The sequence below is a fragment of the Chelonia mydas genome, chromosome 7, assembly GCF_015237465.2.
Source record: "Chelonia mydas isolate rCheMyd1 chromosome 7, rCheMyd1.pri.v2, whole genome shotgun sequence".
Classification (NCBI taxonomy): domain Eukaryota; kingdom Metazoa; phylum Chordata; order Testudines; family Cheloniidae; genus Chelonia; species Chelonia mydas.
Genome location: NC_057853.1, coordinates 40,247,661 through 40,261,084, shown reverse-complemented (window position 1 = coordinate 40,261,084; position 13,424 = coordinate 40,247,661). Strand labels below are relative to the sequence as shown.

The 13,424-nt window shown below is 41.5% G+C and overlaps 1 protein-coding gene across 3 annotated transcripts in view; it reads left to right on the top strand.

Annotated features, from left to right (window-relative positions):
* The window catches only part of IARS1 (isoleucyl-tRNA synthetase 1), a 180,292-nt gene that overhangs the window by 13,837 nt on the left and 153,031 nt on the right, over positions 1–13,424 (top strand). For all 3 annotated transcript variants that reach the window (XM_037903463.2, XM_007055580.4, XM_037903462.2), the window contains 4 exons: positions 628–754; positions 1,423–1,579; positions 3,483–3,602; positions 5,006–5,088. In XM_037903463.2, the coding sequence (XP_037759391.1) occupies positions 636–754; positions 1,423–1,579; positions 3,483–3,602; positions 5,006–5,088 (479 nt within the window). In that variant the 5' untranslated portion in view covers positions 628–635. The remainder of the gene's footprint in view (positions 1–627; positions 755–1,422; positions 1,580–3,482; positions 3,603–5,005; positions 5,089–13,424) is intronic.

Here is a 13,424-nt window from a genome sequence, read left to right as displayed (position 1 = left end):
ATAGAAATTGTTGCTCTCCACTTTTCTTCTTTCTTATCACTGATCTAATTCCCTGTCTCCTTGTCCAGATCCTTCCATCCTCATCCTTCACTACACATCTATTGTACTTCCTTTTACATTGCCATGTTAGTTTAAATGCTGATTTGGGATCCAGCTCAGATTTCTACATTTAAAGTGTTAAATTTGAGCTGCTTTTTAATACCTGGGAGAACCACAACCTGACTAGAGGGGGGAAAGCACAATTTCTTAAGTTTTGCATGGAAGTGCTCCTTCAAATCTGGAAGAAAATTTGAAAGGGCATTTAGTTTTAAGTAGCCAAGGAAACCCAGTGGAAAACCAACAATGAACATAATCAAGAGTAAACGGAGAACCACTTCCTCATACTATTGTATCACCATGAAATATGAAAATACTTCATAGTATATTTAGAACAGACTGCTACCTTAGTGACAATTTTGAAACAAGCTGCTAAGCTGTGATCAAGAATCTTACTGTGATATGGTGGAATATAATATGAGATTCTTTTCTAATGGCATAGTGTACTGTATTGAGAAGCTATTTATCCTTGCTTGTTCTGTCTTGAAAATCAAAACTCATTTTCTACATGATATTGTTTGATCCTTATAGGGGAAAGAATGGTTCAGCAAGTTGCAGAAAACATAAATTTTCCTCAGGAGGAAGAGAAGATACTGAATCTCTGGAACACACTTGATTGTTTTCAGGAATGCCTGAAACAGTCAAAAAACAGACCAAGGTAAAAAGCAGCATAAAAGATACAACTGGTATGCATGAAAATAAAGTGCTTATTTACCTGTAGCTCTTCTCCCTTCTGCTTGTCCACTCATACTACAGCTGCTGCCTCCTTTAGAACTCTATCTAAGCCAGCACCACTTTCCATGTTATTACCTTTTCTTTTTTTCCTCCTGAAGAAGGGGTGTGTATGTGTGTACACAGACACACACACACAGACACACACACACTTCACATCAGTTTTAGCTCCAGTGCTGGTATTGTAGAACCTCAGAGATATGAACTGACCAGTCAACCACATACCTCATTTGGAACCGGAAGTACACAATCAGGCAGCAGCAGAGAAAAAAAAATACAGTACTGTTAATTTGTTTTTAGTAATTTACATTTCAGAGAAAGCAGCATTTTTCTTCTGTATAGAAAAGTTTCAAAACTGTATTAAGTCAATGTTCAGTTGTAAACTTTTGAAAGAGCAACCATAATGTTTTGTTCAGTTACAAACATTTCAGAGTTGCAAACAACCTCCATTCCCAAGGTGTTCATAACTATGAGGTTCTACTATATAACTTGCGGAGCCATATAAGTAGGAGCAGCACAAGCACAGAAGAATGGTATTCCTGTTTTGTGAGGGCTGATTTTGAACTAATACTTACTTTGCCTATCGTTTCACAGATTTACTTTTTATGATGGCCCTCCATTTGCAACTGGGCTTCCCCACTATGGCCACATTCTTGCAGGAACCATTAAAGATGTAGTAACCAGATTTGCTCACCAGAGTGGCTTTTATGTAGACAGAAGATTTGGATGGGATTGTCATGGTTTACCCGTGGTACGTGCAATAAGTGATCCTGCAGATATTTTTGATACCTTGATCTTTGCATATGGTTACCTGTGCATCTGAATAATTTGTTACTTCCTCTTCCCTGCCCTCCTCTGTTACTCACCCCCCCTCCCCCGAATTCCTCTAAAACAGCGGTCCCCAAACTTTTGAGGGTCTTGCAGCCCTTCCCCACCTCCGCCTCTCTGGAGCTGGGCCTGGGAGCTGGGCCATGGCTGGGGCGTGGGGAAATGTGGATAGGGATAAGGGGGTTGCAGCTGGGGGAGGGCCTGGGGCTGGGAGCTAGGCCACAGCCAGGAGCAGGGGTGGGAGCAGAGCTGCAGCTGGGTTGCGGTGGGGGGCCAGCAACCAAGCCTGCAGCCAGGTGCGGCTCCACTCCCAGCCTTTTCCGCAGCCTCATCCCAGGGCCAGGAGCAGAGCCATGGCTGAGGCTGGACATGGGGGCAGGTGCACGCGGCGCTGGGAGCCAGGGATGTGGCTGGGGCTGGGACCGGAGCAGAGGTGGGGGTGGTGAGGGGTTGGATGGCACTCCCTCCCTGCCCCCGTAGGGGCTGGCCTGGGCCCTACCGTCCTCCCCACATGGTCCTCCATGCCACCTTGGACGGGTTGAATCACAGAAACCCCCTTGGGGCTGCCAACTGATGTGCCAAGACTACTACTGCCCCTGCTTTCGGACTCCGGAACCCTGCCTGTGCCAGACATGCTTGCCAGCCACAAACACAGACCCAGGTCTGAACCATGTCCCACAAACTGCAAGCTTAACTGAAAGCAGCTTAAGAGACGTTCCTGTCTTTAAACACTCAGATGCCCAACTCCCAATGGGGTCCAAACCCCAAATAAATCCATTTTACCCCATATAAGCTTTAAGCTTATGTATAAACTTCTATGGATAAACTCATAAATTGTTCACCCTCTATAACACTGAGAGAGAGATATGCACAGCTGTATTAATACCAGGGGCTGGGGGGGGGGGGGAACAGCTGTGCATCTTTCTCTCTCAGTGTTATAGAGGGCGAACAATTTATGAGTTTACCCTGTATAAGCTTTATACAGGGTAAAATGGATTTATTTGGGGTTTGGACCCCATTGGGAACTGAGTGTCTGGGAGCTAGAGACAGGAGCACTTTCTAAGCTGTTTTCAGTTAAGTCTGCAGCTTTGGGGGACATGGTTCAGACCTGGGTCGATGTTTGCAGCAGGCTAATGTGTCTGGCTCAACAAGACAGGGTACTGAAGTCCACAGCTGGCAGCGAAAGCAGGGGCAGAAGTAGTCTTGGCACATCAGTTGGCAGCCCCAAGGGGGTTTCTGTGATCCAACCTGTCACACCACCCCTTTGGGTTCTATCATCTCCTTTGTACATGGAGTACCTTTACATGGTATGTATTTTTTGTTTGGCCCCTGCATCCCAAATTTGATCCTGGGAAACTGAATGAGTAATGCCTGGTAATAACTTTAGTGGACTAGCATGTCATTTAGAAATTTGGAATGTTCCAAAGCAAATGATTCAATAAACTTTAAATTTTGCTGTGCAAAGTACAAGTAGCTATGCAAGCCTATTGTTAGTAGTTACCATGCAAAGGATGACTGTTTATTGATTTACTTTGTTTATGACAGCCCTTATTTCTGAAGGATAGACTCATCCATTACTGGTGTTATTGTGTATGTGAGTGCAGGTAATGGTTGTGGGAGGAGAAAACCCTGTACATGCAAAGTAGGAGCTCAAATGTACGTGCTTTTTTGCATGACAAACTTGCACATTCAGATTTGAATCTGGGCCTTTGGATGTATTTGTATAGCCATAGGGCCGGGACAAAAATTTAATGAACTGGAAAATCCTGAAGGTTTCGCACTGCAATATATATTGACTTTTTCCCCCCTCCCCTCCTCCTCTCCAGGAGTATGAAATTGACAAAACACTAGGAATCAAAGGGCCAGAGGATGTGGCTAAAATGGGTATTGCAGAATATAACAATCAGTGCAGGGGGATTGTGATGAGATACTCTACAGAATGGAGGGTAAGTAGAATGTCAGTATTAACTCTGCCTATGTGTCTAAAATTGTGTGCAATTCTTATGGAATTCAGTAGGACATGGTGGAACTACTTTTGCTGCACCTGAGGAAAAATAGAGCAGAGCTAACAGTGTTGACTGATGACCGCAGCAGTCCCAACACTGCCTTCTGTATGTCACAGTACTGAGATAAAGTACTTAAGCTGCCAGAGTCCCTACTCCCCAGGCGGTGGGTCCTGGCATCTGCATTTCAGAACAAGTCAAAGAATTGAGACAAGGGGTTGTGAAATTGCATGGCATTGTCTTGATGACGCACTGTTAAATCGCAATGTCCGGATGTCACTGTGTGGTGACATCAAAGGGAATTCAGAGAGAGCAAAATCTCAAATTGAGATCCACTGTTTCAATGTGAATAAAAGTTAAATCTGAAAAGGACTAAGATTTTAACTTCAATAAAACATTGACCAAGAACATTGGGCGTACATCACAAATTTTGGTCAGTTTGTACCCACAAAACTTGTCAGCATTTTTTGTGCATGTAGCTTGCTTGTGATGGTGAATCTTTGTAGATGTGCATTTACTTGATTCCAGGAATAAATGTAGTTTGACTCTTACTGTACCAACATATATCAATGTCAGGAAAAGTCTATCCTGTTTTTGGTCATGTTGCAAAGATGGCACATCGCATAGTTACCCACCCAACGAAAGGGTATCGCTTATCAAAGTGAAGCATAATGTTCATATAACTTACTCATTAATTGACTTATGTGCTCTGTGTGAGTAGATGTGAAGCAAAGACTTGTCAGAGTCCTTGTGGCTCTGGCCTCTCTATACTAGGAAGCCACATTGCTAGAGAAGGCAGCTGGTCCTGAAATAATTTTGTACAGTGTTTACACAATGGCTTTTCCAGCTCTGATTTAGATAAATGTTCAGAGCTCTCAGACTAAGTAACCCTGTAGAAATGGAGAGAACTGTGAAGCTCTGTTCTTCTCCCCATTTTGACTATCGCCATAGCAAATACGTGGTTATGATGAAAAACATAACTAGTGCAGCCAAAGCCAAGTTTCTGGTGAACCATTTGGTTGTATGCTGAGCAAAGATCTGCCTCACCAGCTACAATACACTCTCAATCTCTAAGTTTAGTTGCAGTGAGTAGATGCTTCTGTATTGCATGGCTTTGGATTTAAGGAAAGGCCTGTATCCATGACCTTTTCTTGGCATACTCCATGCTAGATAAAATGCTCTACCCTGAACCATTGTCAGGCTTGACTGTTTTGTGGGCTTGGTTCACTGATAGGGGTAGAACATGCTGCTTTTTCAACAAGCTATTACAAAGAGATAAATGTGGGAGATGTACCATGATCTTTGTTTTAAGCTGCCTTTCAAGCTGTATGTTCATATTTTAACAGATTAGCGTTACCAGACTAGGACGATGGATTGACTTTGACAAGGACTATAAAACTCTATATCCTGAGTTCATGGAGACTGTCTGGTAAGTAGTTTTAGCATGCTGTTGATGCCATTAGAAATTATCTCTTTAAAATGCTCTGGTTATTATAATTGTACAGTGAGATATGATTTTTCCCTCTCTCCTCCCCAACCCCCCCAAGGAACATGTTTCCTACATTTCTCAAGAGGTTTTCTTTTACACTACTGAATCAGAAGTATGGAAAATGGGTCAGTTTAAGCATCTCACCTATTATTTCTCTTGGAGCTTATTTCCAGGTACAATGTGAAAATGTGTTAGGCAAGAGATTTAATGATCTGCCTGCTCTTTGTTGACTTGAATAGAGTTTTCAAAAGAAAAATATAAAGTGGACATTAAGAGAAGAAGTGGTCATTGCTAGTCTGGCCCTGAAGTCTCATACCTGATCTACTCCATTCAAACTTAACAAAACAGGAGTACTTGTGGCATCTTAGAGACTAACAAATTTATTAGAGCATAAGTACTCCTGGTTTTTTTGCGGATGCAGACTAACACGGCTGCTACTCTGAAACCATTCAAACTTTGTAGGTCTGCAGAATGGCCTTGAAGATTTTCTGTTGTCTCTTTAACAAGCAAGGGTATCTAGCCCAGAAAAAAATTCTCTTGATGTTTCCAAGAGGACAAACAATTCAAACTCTAGATAGCTGTAGCCGAAACCCTTTTGTTAGGTTGAATTCAGATGCTGGGAATCTAGTGCTTTTTCAGTTTTTTCTTTGTGGCTCTGGCGTTTGGCAGCTTCTTTTGACTTCCCTGGAAAATCACTAGGATGGCTCATCAGCCCTCTGGTGGAATGCCAAGGGTAGTTACTAGATTTCCAAAGGAGAGAAAAAAGATATTACTTCACCTGCTTTGTGTCTCTAAGGAGAGAGATCCTGCATGGCTGACGATTCCCAAATTCAGCTAACACTGTGGACAACATCATAATGGCCTTCAGGTGTTAAACTCACAAGTGGAATTATATAGCTAAATTTAGTTCAGTGTTAAATTTATGTCTGAGGCTCATTATGAATGATGATGTAGTTTTTTAGTTGATGTGAACTCCCCCTATCCTTCAGGTCTTAAATTTCTCATGGGTTGTTTTTATAGAATTTTTCTGTTCTCTCGTAATGTTTTCTCTTGCATGTAAAAGTAAACATATTTAGTGTCAAATTAAATGGGTAAAATGAATTGCAGATTACTAATTTCTGCTTTGACTTTAAGAATGAACCACAGCTAATCCTCTTGAGGTGCTCTGACCTGACCGTGGGAGGAAAATATGACTCCTATGCTCGACAGGACGAGATGCCAGTATATTAATAATGGTAATGCACTGTCTCACTGTCCATAGTCCTTCAGTTAAGTACACGAAGGATTTCTTAATTTTTCTACCTATTTCAGTGACACTTCTCTTCCAGCTGTTCCCAAGACACAAGATGCTGGAGACTGATCAAACAGCATTTCTAACAGTTACCCATGGTGTGATTAATTGATTGGTGATCTCTTGATTCGAGGATGATCTCTACCATGGATTTACATATGGGTCCTGAGATGACTCAGGAGTCTGATCCTGGAACCACAGATCTGCCCGCAGTAGGTACAGACATTTTGTGGCTGGCCAGTGGCCTGTTGAGAGAAAGTTATTTCTTTTTCCTTCCTCCTCTCTCTCTTTTCAGCTTTGAGAGCAAGGCGCTTCTCCTCGAAGCGGGCCACTGGAGGATATTGAGCCATTGGGATAGGATGGTGGCTTGCACTTCCCAGCTTGTGATGTCCAAATCAGTTTTCTTAAAATATGCTTTCAGCGTGTCTTTGTAGCGTTTCCTCTGACCACCACGGGATCTCTGACCATGGGTGAGCTGAGAGTAAAGGACTTGTTTTGGGAGGTGAGAGTCTGGCATCTGCACACAATGTCCAGCCCAGCGAAGTTGGTGCATGAGGATCATTGCTTCAATGCTGGTGACATTGGCTTCAGCGAGAATGCTGGTGTTAGTGCGGTGATCTTGCCACTTGACGTGAAGGATCTTCTGGAGGCATTGTTGGTGATACCTTTCCAAACTCTTGAGTGAGAGTCCTCGCCTTTAGTAAGCTTGTGCAAGAAAATCCAGTATGGACTGAAGGTCATTCTCAGTGTGTGTGAGGATGACACAATCATCAGCATACTGAAAGTCAGTAATGGACACCCTGAAGACTTTGAGCGGCGACGTCGAAGATTAAAGAGTCGCCCATCCATTCTATATTGAATGTCAACTGCATTGGGGAGATGATCTTTAACGAGGACCAAAATGACTGCTAAATAGATGGAAAACAGTGTTGGGGCAACAATGCATCCTCGCTTAACCCCAGTTTTGATGATGAAAGGTTCCATCTCAAGGGCATTACAGAGAACTGTGGCAGTCATCTGATCATGGAGAAGCCTTAGGACCTTGATAAATTTTGGAGGACAGCCAAATCTGGCCAGCACCTTCTACAGGGCTTCACCAAGATTTTTCCTGGATTTGGTGGGCAATGAAGATGATGTCAGTTGTCCCGCGGGACGATCTAAAACTGCACTGAGATTCTGGCAATGTTTCCTTAGCAAGGGGAAGTAATCGGTTTAAGAGGATACAGGCAAGAATTTTCCCTGCTGTAGATGGAAAGGCAATGCCTTGATAGTTTCCACACTCCGACTTATCTCCTTTCTTAAAGATTTTAACAATGTTAGCGTTTCTGAAGTCTTTTGGAATCTTCTCATTATACCAGATATGAAGAAAAAGTTTGTGGAGCTTCCCTATTAGTTCTTCACCTCCAAACTTGGAGTCTTTAGCTGTTATGCCATCTGGCCTTGCTGCCTTGTACTTAGTTTGCATAATGACTCGTGTTACTTCTTCAGGGGAGGGAGGGTCTGTAGGAGATTTTCTTTCATGTTGTTGAGGTATAGATTTGATAGTGGCATCAGAGACAGTTGACTCGTGGTTCAGGAGTAGCTCAAAATGCTCCTTCCATCTGGCTTTGATGGCTTCGTTGTCATTAAAATACATTGACCCGTCTTGGGCTTGGAGTGGTGTGGGTCCATGGGAGCATGGGCCGTAAATGGCCCTTATTGCCTGAAAAATACTCCTCATGTCATGTTTATGAGCATAAAGCTCAATCTCCTTGGCATTTTCTTGCCACCATTTATTTTTGATGTCACAGATTTTCCTTTGGGCTTCAGCCTTGAATTGCTTGTATGACTCTCTTCTGCTGGTGTGATATGTCATTTTGCCGCATGTAATGAGCTTTTCTTTTCTGGTCAAGCAGGCACTGAATCTCAGCATTGTTCTCATCAAACCACTCTTGGGGATGGCGGGTGACATAACCAATGGACTCAGCACATGCTGAGAGAACGGCAGTCTTTAATCCCTTCTAGAGATTTTTATTATTATCATCAGCTGTAGTCATAGCGGCAAACTTCTCTTGGAGACACTGCTGAAGTTTCTCTGGAGTCACTATATCTTCAAGAGACTTGACATTGAATTTCTTTTCTACTGTTTTTGCCTGCTTGTGATGCCTTGAGGCGATCTGGAAATTCATGATTGATCTAACAAGGCAATGGTCTGTCGAACAGTCATCAGTTCCATGCATGGCCCTCGTGATGCAGACATCCTTCTGATCTCTCGCTCTAACAATAGCTCCAGAAGGTGCCAGTGCCTAGAGCGAGGGTGTCTCCAGGTGGTCTTATGCTTCACACTTTGTCTAAAGAGGGTGTTCATGATGACCAGGCCATGTTCTACGCATTTGCTCAGGAGGAGGATGCCATTGGAGTTAGCCTTTCCTACTCCCTCTTTCCCGATAGTGCCATTCCAGAGATCTGACTCCCATGGTGTACATGGTAGTAGTGGAAGTCTAGAAACCACCTGTAAGCATTAAAACAAACTTAGGTCCCAGTGGTAACTAGTGAATGAGCATCCAAATGCTCTGCACGTTTGTTATAGGGTAGGGCTGTGGTTCTCAACCACGCGTCTTCCGGGGGGTACATCAACTCATCTAGATATTTGTCTAGTTTTACAATAGGCTACATAAAAAGCACTAGTGAAGCCAGTACAAACTAAAATTTCATGCAGTAACTTGTTTATACTGCTCTATATGTATACATTGAAATGTAAGTATAATATTTATATTCCAGTTGATTTATTTTATAATTATATGGAAAATTGAGGAAGTAAGCAATTTTTCAGTAATAGGGTCCTGTGACACTTCTGTATTTTTATGTATTTTATTTTTACTTTTTTGTAAGCAAGTAGTTTTTGAGTGAGGTGAAACTTAGGGGTATGCAAGACAAATCAAACAACTGAAACGCATACAATGGTCTGGAAAGGTTGAGAGCGACTGGGATAGGTCATACTTGCTGAAGCAGAGTGTAAGCCAAGCATACTTTTTGCTGGAATTGTCTTGTCTTGTAGTAGGGGCTTGAATGCTGTGTTATATCTGTGGTAGGGAAGTATCTACTGACTTTGTCCTGCAATGGCTGAATTTATTAAATATTACAAGTGACATAAACCTTTAGTGCCTTGTACAATTTAGAGCATGCTCTCTCTGTCCTTGCCTAGGAATAAATATTAAATCTGTGGTTAAAGAACCAATTTATTTAAAATCTGGCTCAATTCTTCCTACTGACCCAACTGAGATAAGGCAGTTAGGCTTTCTTTCTGTGACTGAATAGTACTAAATTAGGAATTAAAGTGAAACAGACTATAATTGTTATCTCCTGTTACAATACATACGTTTCAAAGAGAGAGTCTAGTAAAATTCCTTCTGCTGCTAGCAGATGTAGAATGGAAAGTTAGGGGAGAGACTCTAAAAGAACTGGAGAGCAAGGGGAACTGGTGCCAAACACGATCAGTGGCAAATACAAACCCTGTATATTTCAGGTGTGCCAGCTGTATGTGAATTTCTCTTTCCTTCGATGAATTCCCTACAGGGGTGGATGAATGGTTTCTCTACACCATTAACAGGGGGCTCTGTTTCTTGGTCACTTTTCTAAGAATTGTCTTGATTCAAGAGAAGGGCAGAAAAGCAGTTCATGAAGAGATGGAAGTTTAGTGTGAAATCTGTTTGATTTTAAGCACATTTCCTCTGAGCTACATTAAATAGAAGCATAGATCCTGTTTTCTGCAAAATTAGTCTTTAGGGATGCAAGCCTTCTTTTAAAAAAAACCAAAAAACTAACTTCCCCCAAAAACAAAAAAAACCAAGCATTCCCCCCCCCCCCCCCAAAAGAACCCAAAACATTTAAGATTGAATATCCTTTAGAAGGAAATTGGGGTGAGTCCCCAAATTGATTTTCATTTGCAAACCAGGCAGGATTTTGTGTCCAAATCTGCATGAGTGGAAGGCTAGTGTGTCAACCATTGCACCAGCTAATGTCCCTGTACATACAATCTTTATATAAAGGCCCTTAATGAAAACGTCTGTTCTGTGCTTGACAAAGTTTTGTGTTTGTATTGGCATTTCATGCTCAGTGGTGGTGGCGGCGGCAGCGGCAGATGATTATTTCTTAAAGGTGAAACAGGCATTTCCAGTTGGGTGACTTTTACCCTTGAACAGAACTTCATCTTTTTTAATATTAAAAACTGAAACACTTTGGCAGAATCTTTAAAGGAGTCCTAGGTGTTACTGTTCAGTAGTATTACTTAAATACTAGTTTTGTGCTCTAAAAAAGAGTTCTATGAGGGTTTCTGATGAGAAGGTACAGTCAGACCTCCAAGTCTTAAATACTTTTATTCATACTTGTGTGGAATTTTTAGGTTTGTTTCTCTCAGTGCAGGGTTGATTCAGGAGGTAACTGTATTTATAACCCAAAATAGTGTAGAGAGCACACCATCTCGAGTTATTGAAACAAGTGCTGGCATACAGCATACTTTATCTTCTGACCCAAACAGAGCTGCATTGAGTCAAAGTGAGTCAAAGTATCCCCATGCATTTTACTGACCTGAGACTGGCCTGCAGGAAGTGTCTCAGAAAGACATATACGTGTCAATGAAAGACCGTAAGGATTTTTAACACAACTATTGGTGTACCTTTCCAGATAGTCCTGTGGTCAGTTGAGTCCTGGATCTTAAACAGAAATTTCCCTGGTCAATGGGTAAAGGTCTGAAATAAAGTTGAGTTAAGGAAATAGTACTCCGCTCATAGCTGAAATATTTAATGTCATGCTGAGAAGCGTTAACAGAAAAAATAACTTAATTTTTTCACTTTTTAGAACAATCAAATATCTGAATGCTTGCTAGGAAGACATAATGTGCCATTTTCTATTCTCCACTGGCTTATAAGACTGGAGGCAGTATGAAAATTAGAAATAGAGAAATATCCCGATATACTTTTTTGACACCACCCTATTTATCAGTAAGGATTTCAAGTGTGTTTGTGGCTCTTATATTACAGTCTTTTTTGGATTCCAACATGTCCTGATCTCTTCTTAAATACCAGAAGGAGGATATATTTTGGGGCCTGTTGACCTTGAATGTTTCTCAGTGTTTATGTGGATCGGCGCTTGTTTCAAATAGTTTAATAGCACCATCTAGTGTCTAATTCTGAAAGCTTCAGTCCTGAATATGGCTGAATTTAAAAACATAGTGTATGGGCTTGTCTACATGAGCACTTAGTTTGTGGTAAGCTGGGCTGTAAATCTAGCTTGCTCCACACTAAATGTCGGTGTGGACCCTGATGCTGCACTCTAAAAGACTTCAAAAAAAAAAAAAAAGTCCTAGTCATCCTAAGTTGTTTTTTCTATGGCTAATGACAGTACTGGACTCCTTGTCTAAGCCTTATTTTTTAACTCTGTTTAATAGGTAAGTTCTCATTGCCTTAAACAACTACAAAAAATACCCCGCATGGCTACAATGTTGGCTTGTGATCATTTTGAGAGTCTTGTTTCCTGAACTACCTTGAATAGTGGAAGGGATTGCTTTCCCTTTCATGGAAGCAAAGGATTCTGGATGGTTTCAGATCTCTGACTTCTGATCAAGAATAGGCAAGATGCTAAACCAGCAACCAGACAGATCCCCAAAGCAATGGGCTTGAGAATAACTCCACAAGGACCTTGTAGATATTAGACTCCCTGTCAGAGTGGTCCACTGAGCTACTTCCCTGTCATGTGGGTTGAAAGTGTGTATGCTGGACAACTTCTTTGCATCTGGGAGGTATGTTGAAGAATGTACTGCATGGTAGGTCGGCTAGCTGGTTGTATGAGAATTGGGGAAATCTTTTCTTTCAGGATAACAGGCTTCAGGCTCCTCTGAAGCAAAGATTTGTGACAGTTTTCTTGGTACCCAGATTAAGGTTAAATTTGATCCCAACTGCCGAAAACTATGATGAGGGTTGTGCTTTGTGATGTGTTGTGTGGGTGGATTGTTATTTTGTGTGGTGGGGTTTTTTTGGTTTGTTTTTTATTTGTGAATATAGTGCTTATCAGAGTATGGGGCTCAGGGCCAGATCCGAAGAGATGCTCAGCACCTGCAAATTGCACCGTTTGGTAGGAGTTCAATGTGCCTTTGAGAATTAGGTCGTCAGTTTGCAGATGCTTAAGATGGCAATTAGAAATGTGCGTTCACCTGTCTAATATTGTTTATAGAGTGAAATTCTTGGAATAGTAAGAGTGGTGAATAATTCTAACCATGAGACAGTAGATATGTTCAAACTCATTAGGGTTAAGGACACTAGACGCCATGGGGAACTTGTTTAAATACTTGCTTGTGGTTGAGTTTGGAAAGGCATGTTATGTTTCTGTTGATGAATCCCTTTTTAGGATTAAGTATGTTCTTCCTGTGTAGCCCCCATTAACATAGGTTGGGAGAAATTGAGAGACAAATTTGCTCAGGCCTTACATTTAATTTATAAATACCTATTGAACTACTGCTAAACAGACTGAGTGCAACTAAATTTGAGCACCTCAAGTTTGAGGGGAAAAGTTAGCAGAAAGGAGTATATCAGGGGAATACATTTTTCTGTTAAAAAAAAAATATTTTTTTTTTTAGTATCCTATTTCCTTTGCACACAGAAGTAACCTGTGGTAAGAGAAGTTTCTGCACGCTTCCCTGTAGTATTGCTGACCTTCCAGAAAGGGCTGCTGTTTCTCTATGCCAGGATCACAAGCCTAATGCCTCTTTCAGACTAGTCATCAAATATATTTTGCTTACTTTAGGCACATAAAGATGAATTAAAGGACTGTCCACTTGCAAGTAGTAACTGGCTTTTATTTTTTTTAGATCTAAGCAAAACTGCTGATGCTTAGTGTGCTGCTTTGGGGTAGGGAATGCTGCTAGCAGCAAAAGTTATGTCCTGTCTACTTTGTCATCTCCTAGTAACTGATACTTTATTGATAGAAGGACAGTTATGTATAGCTCAGAGAT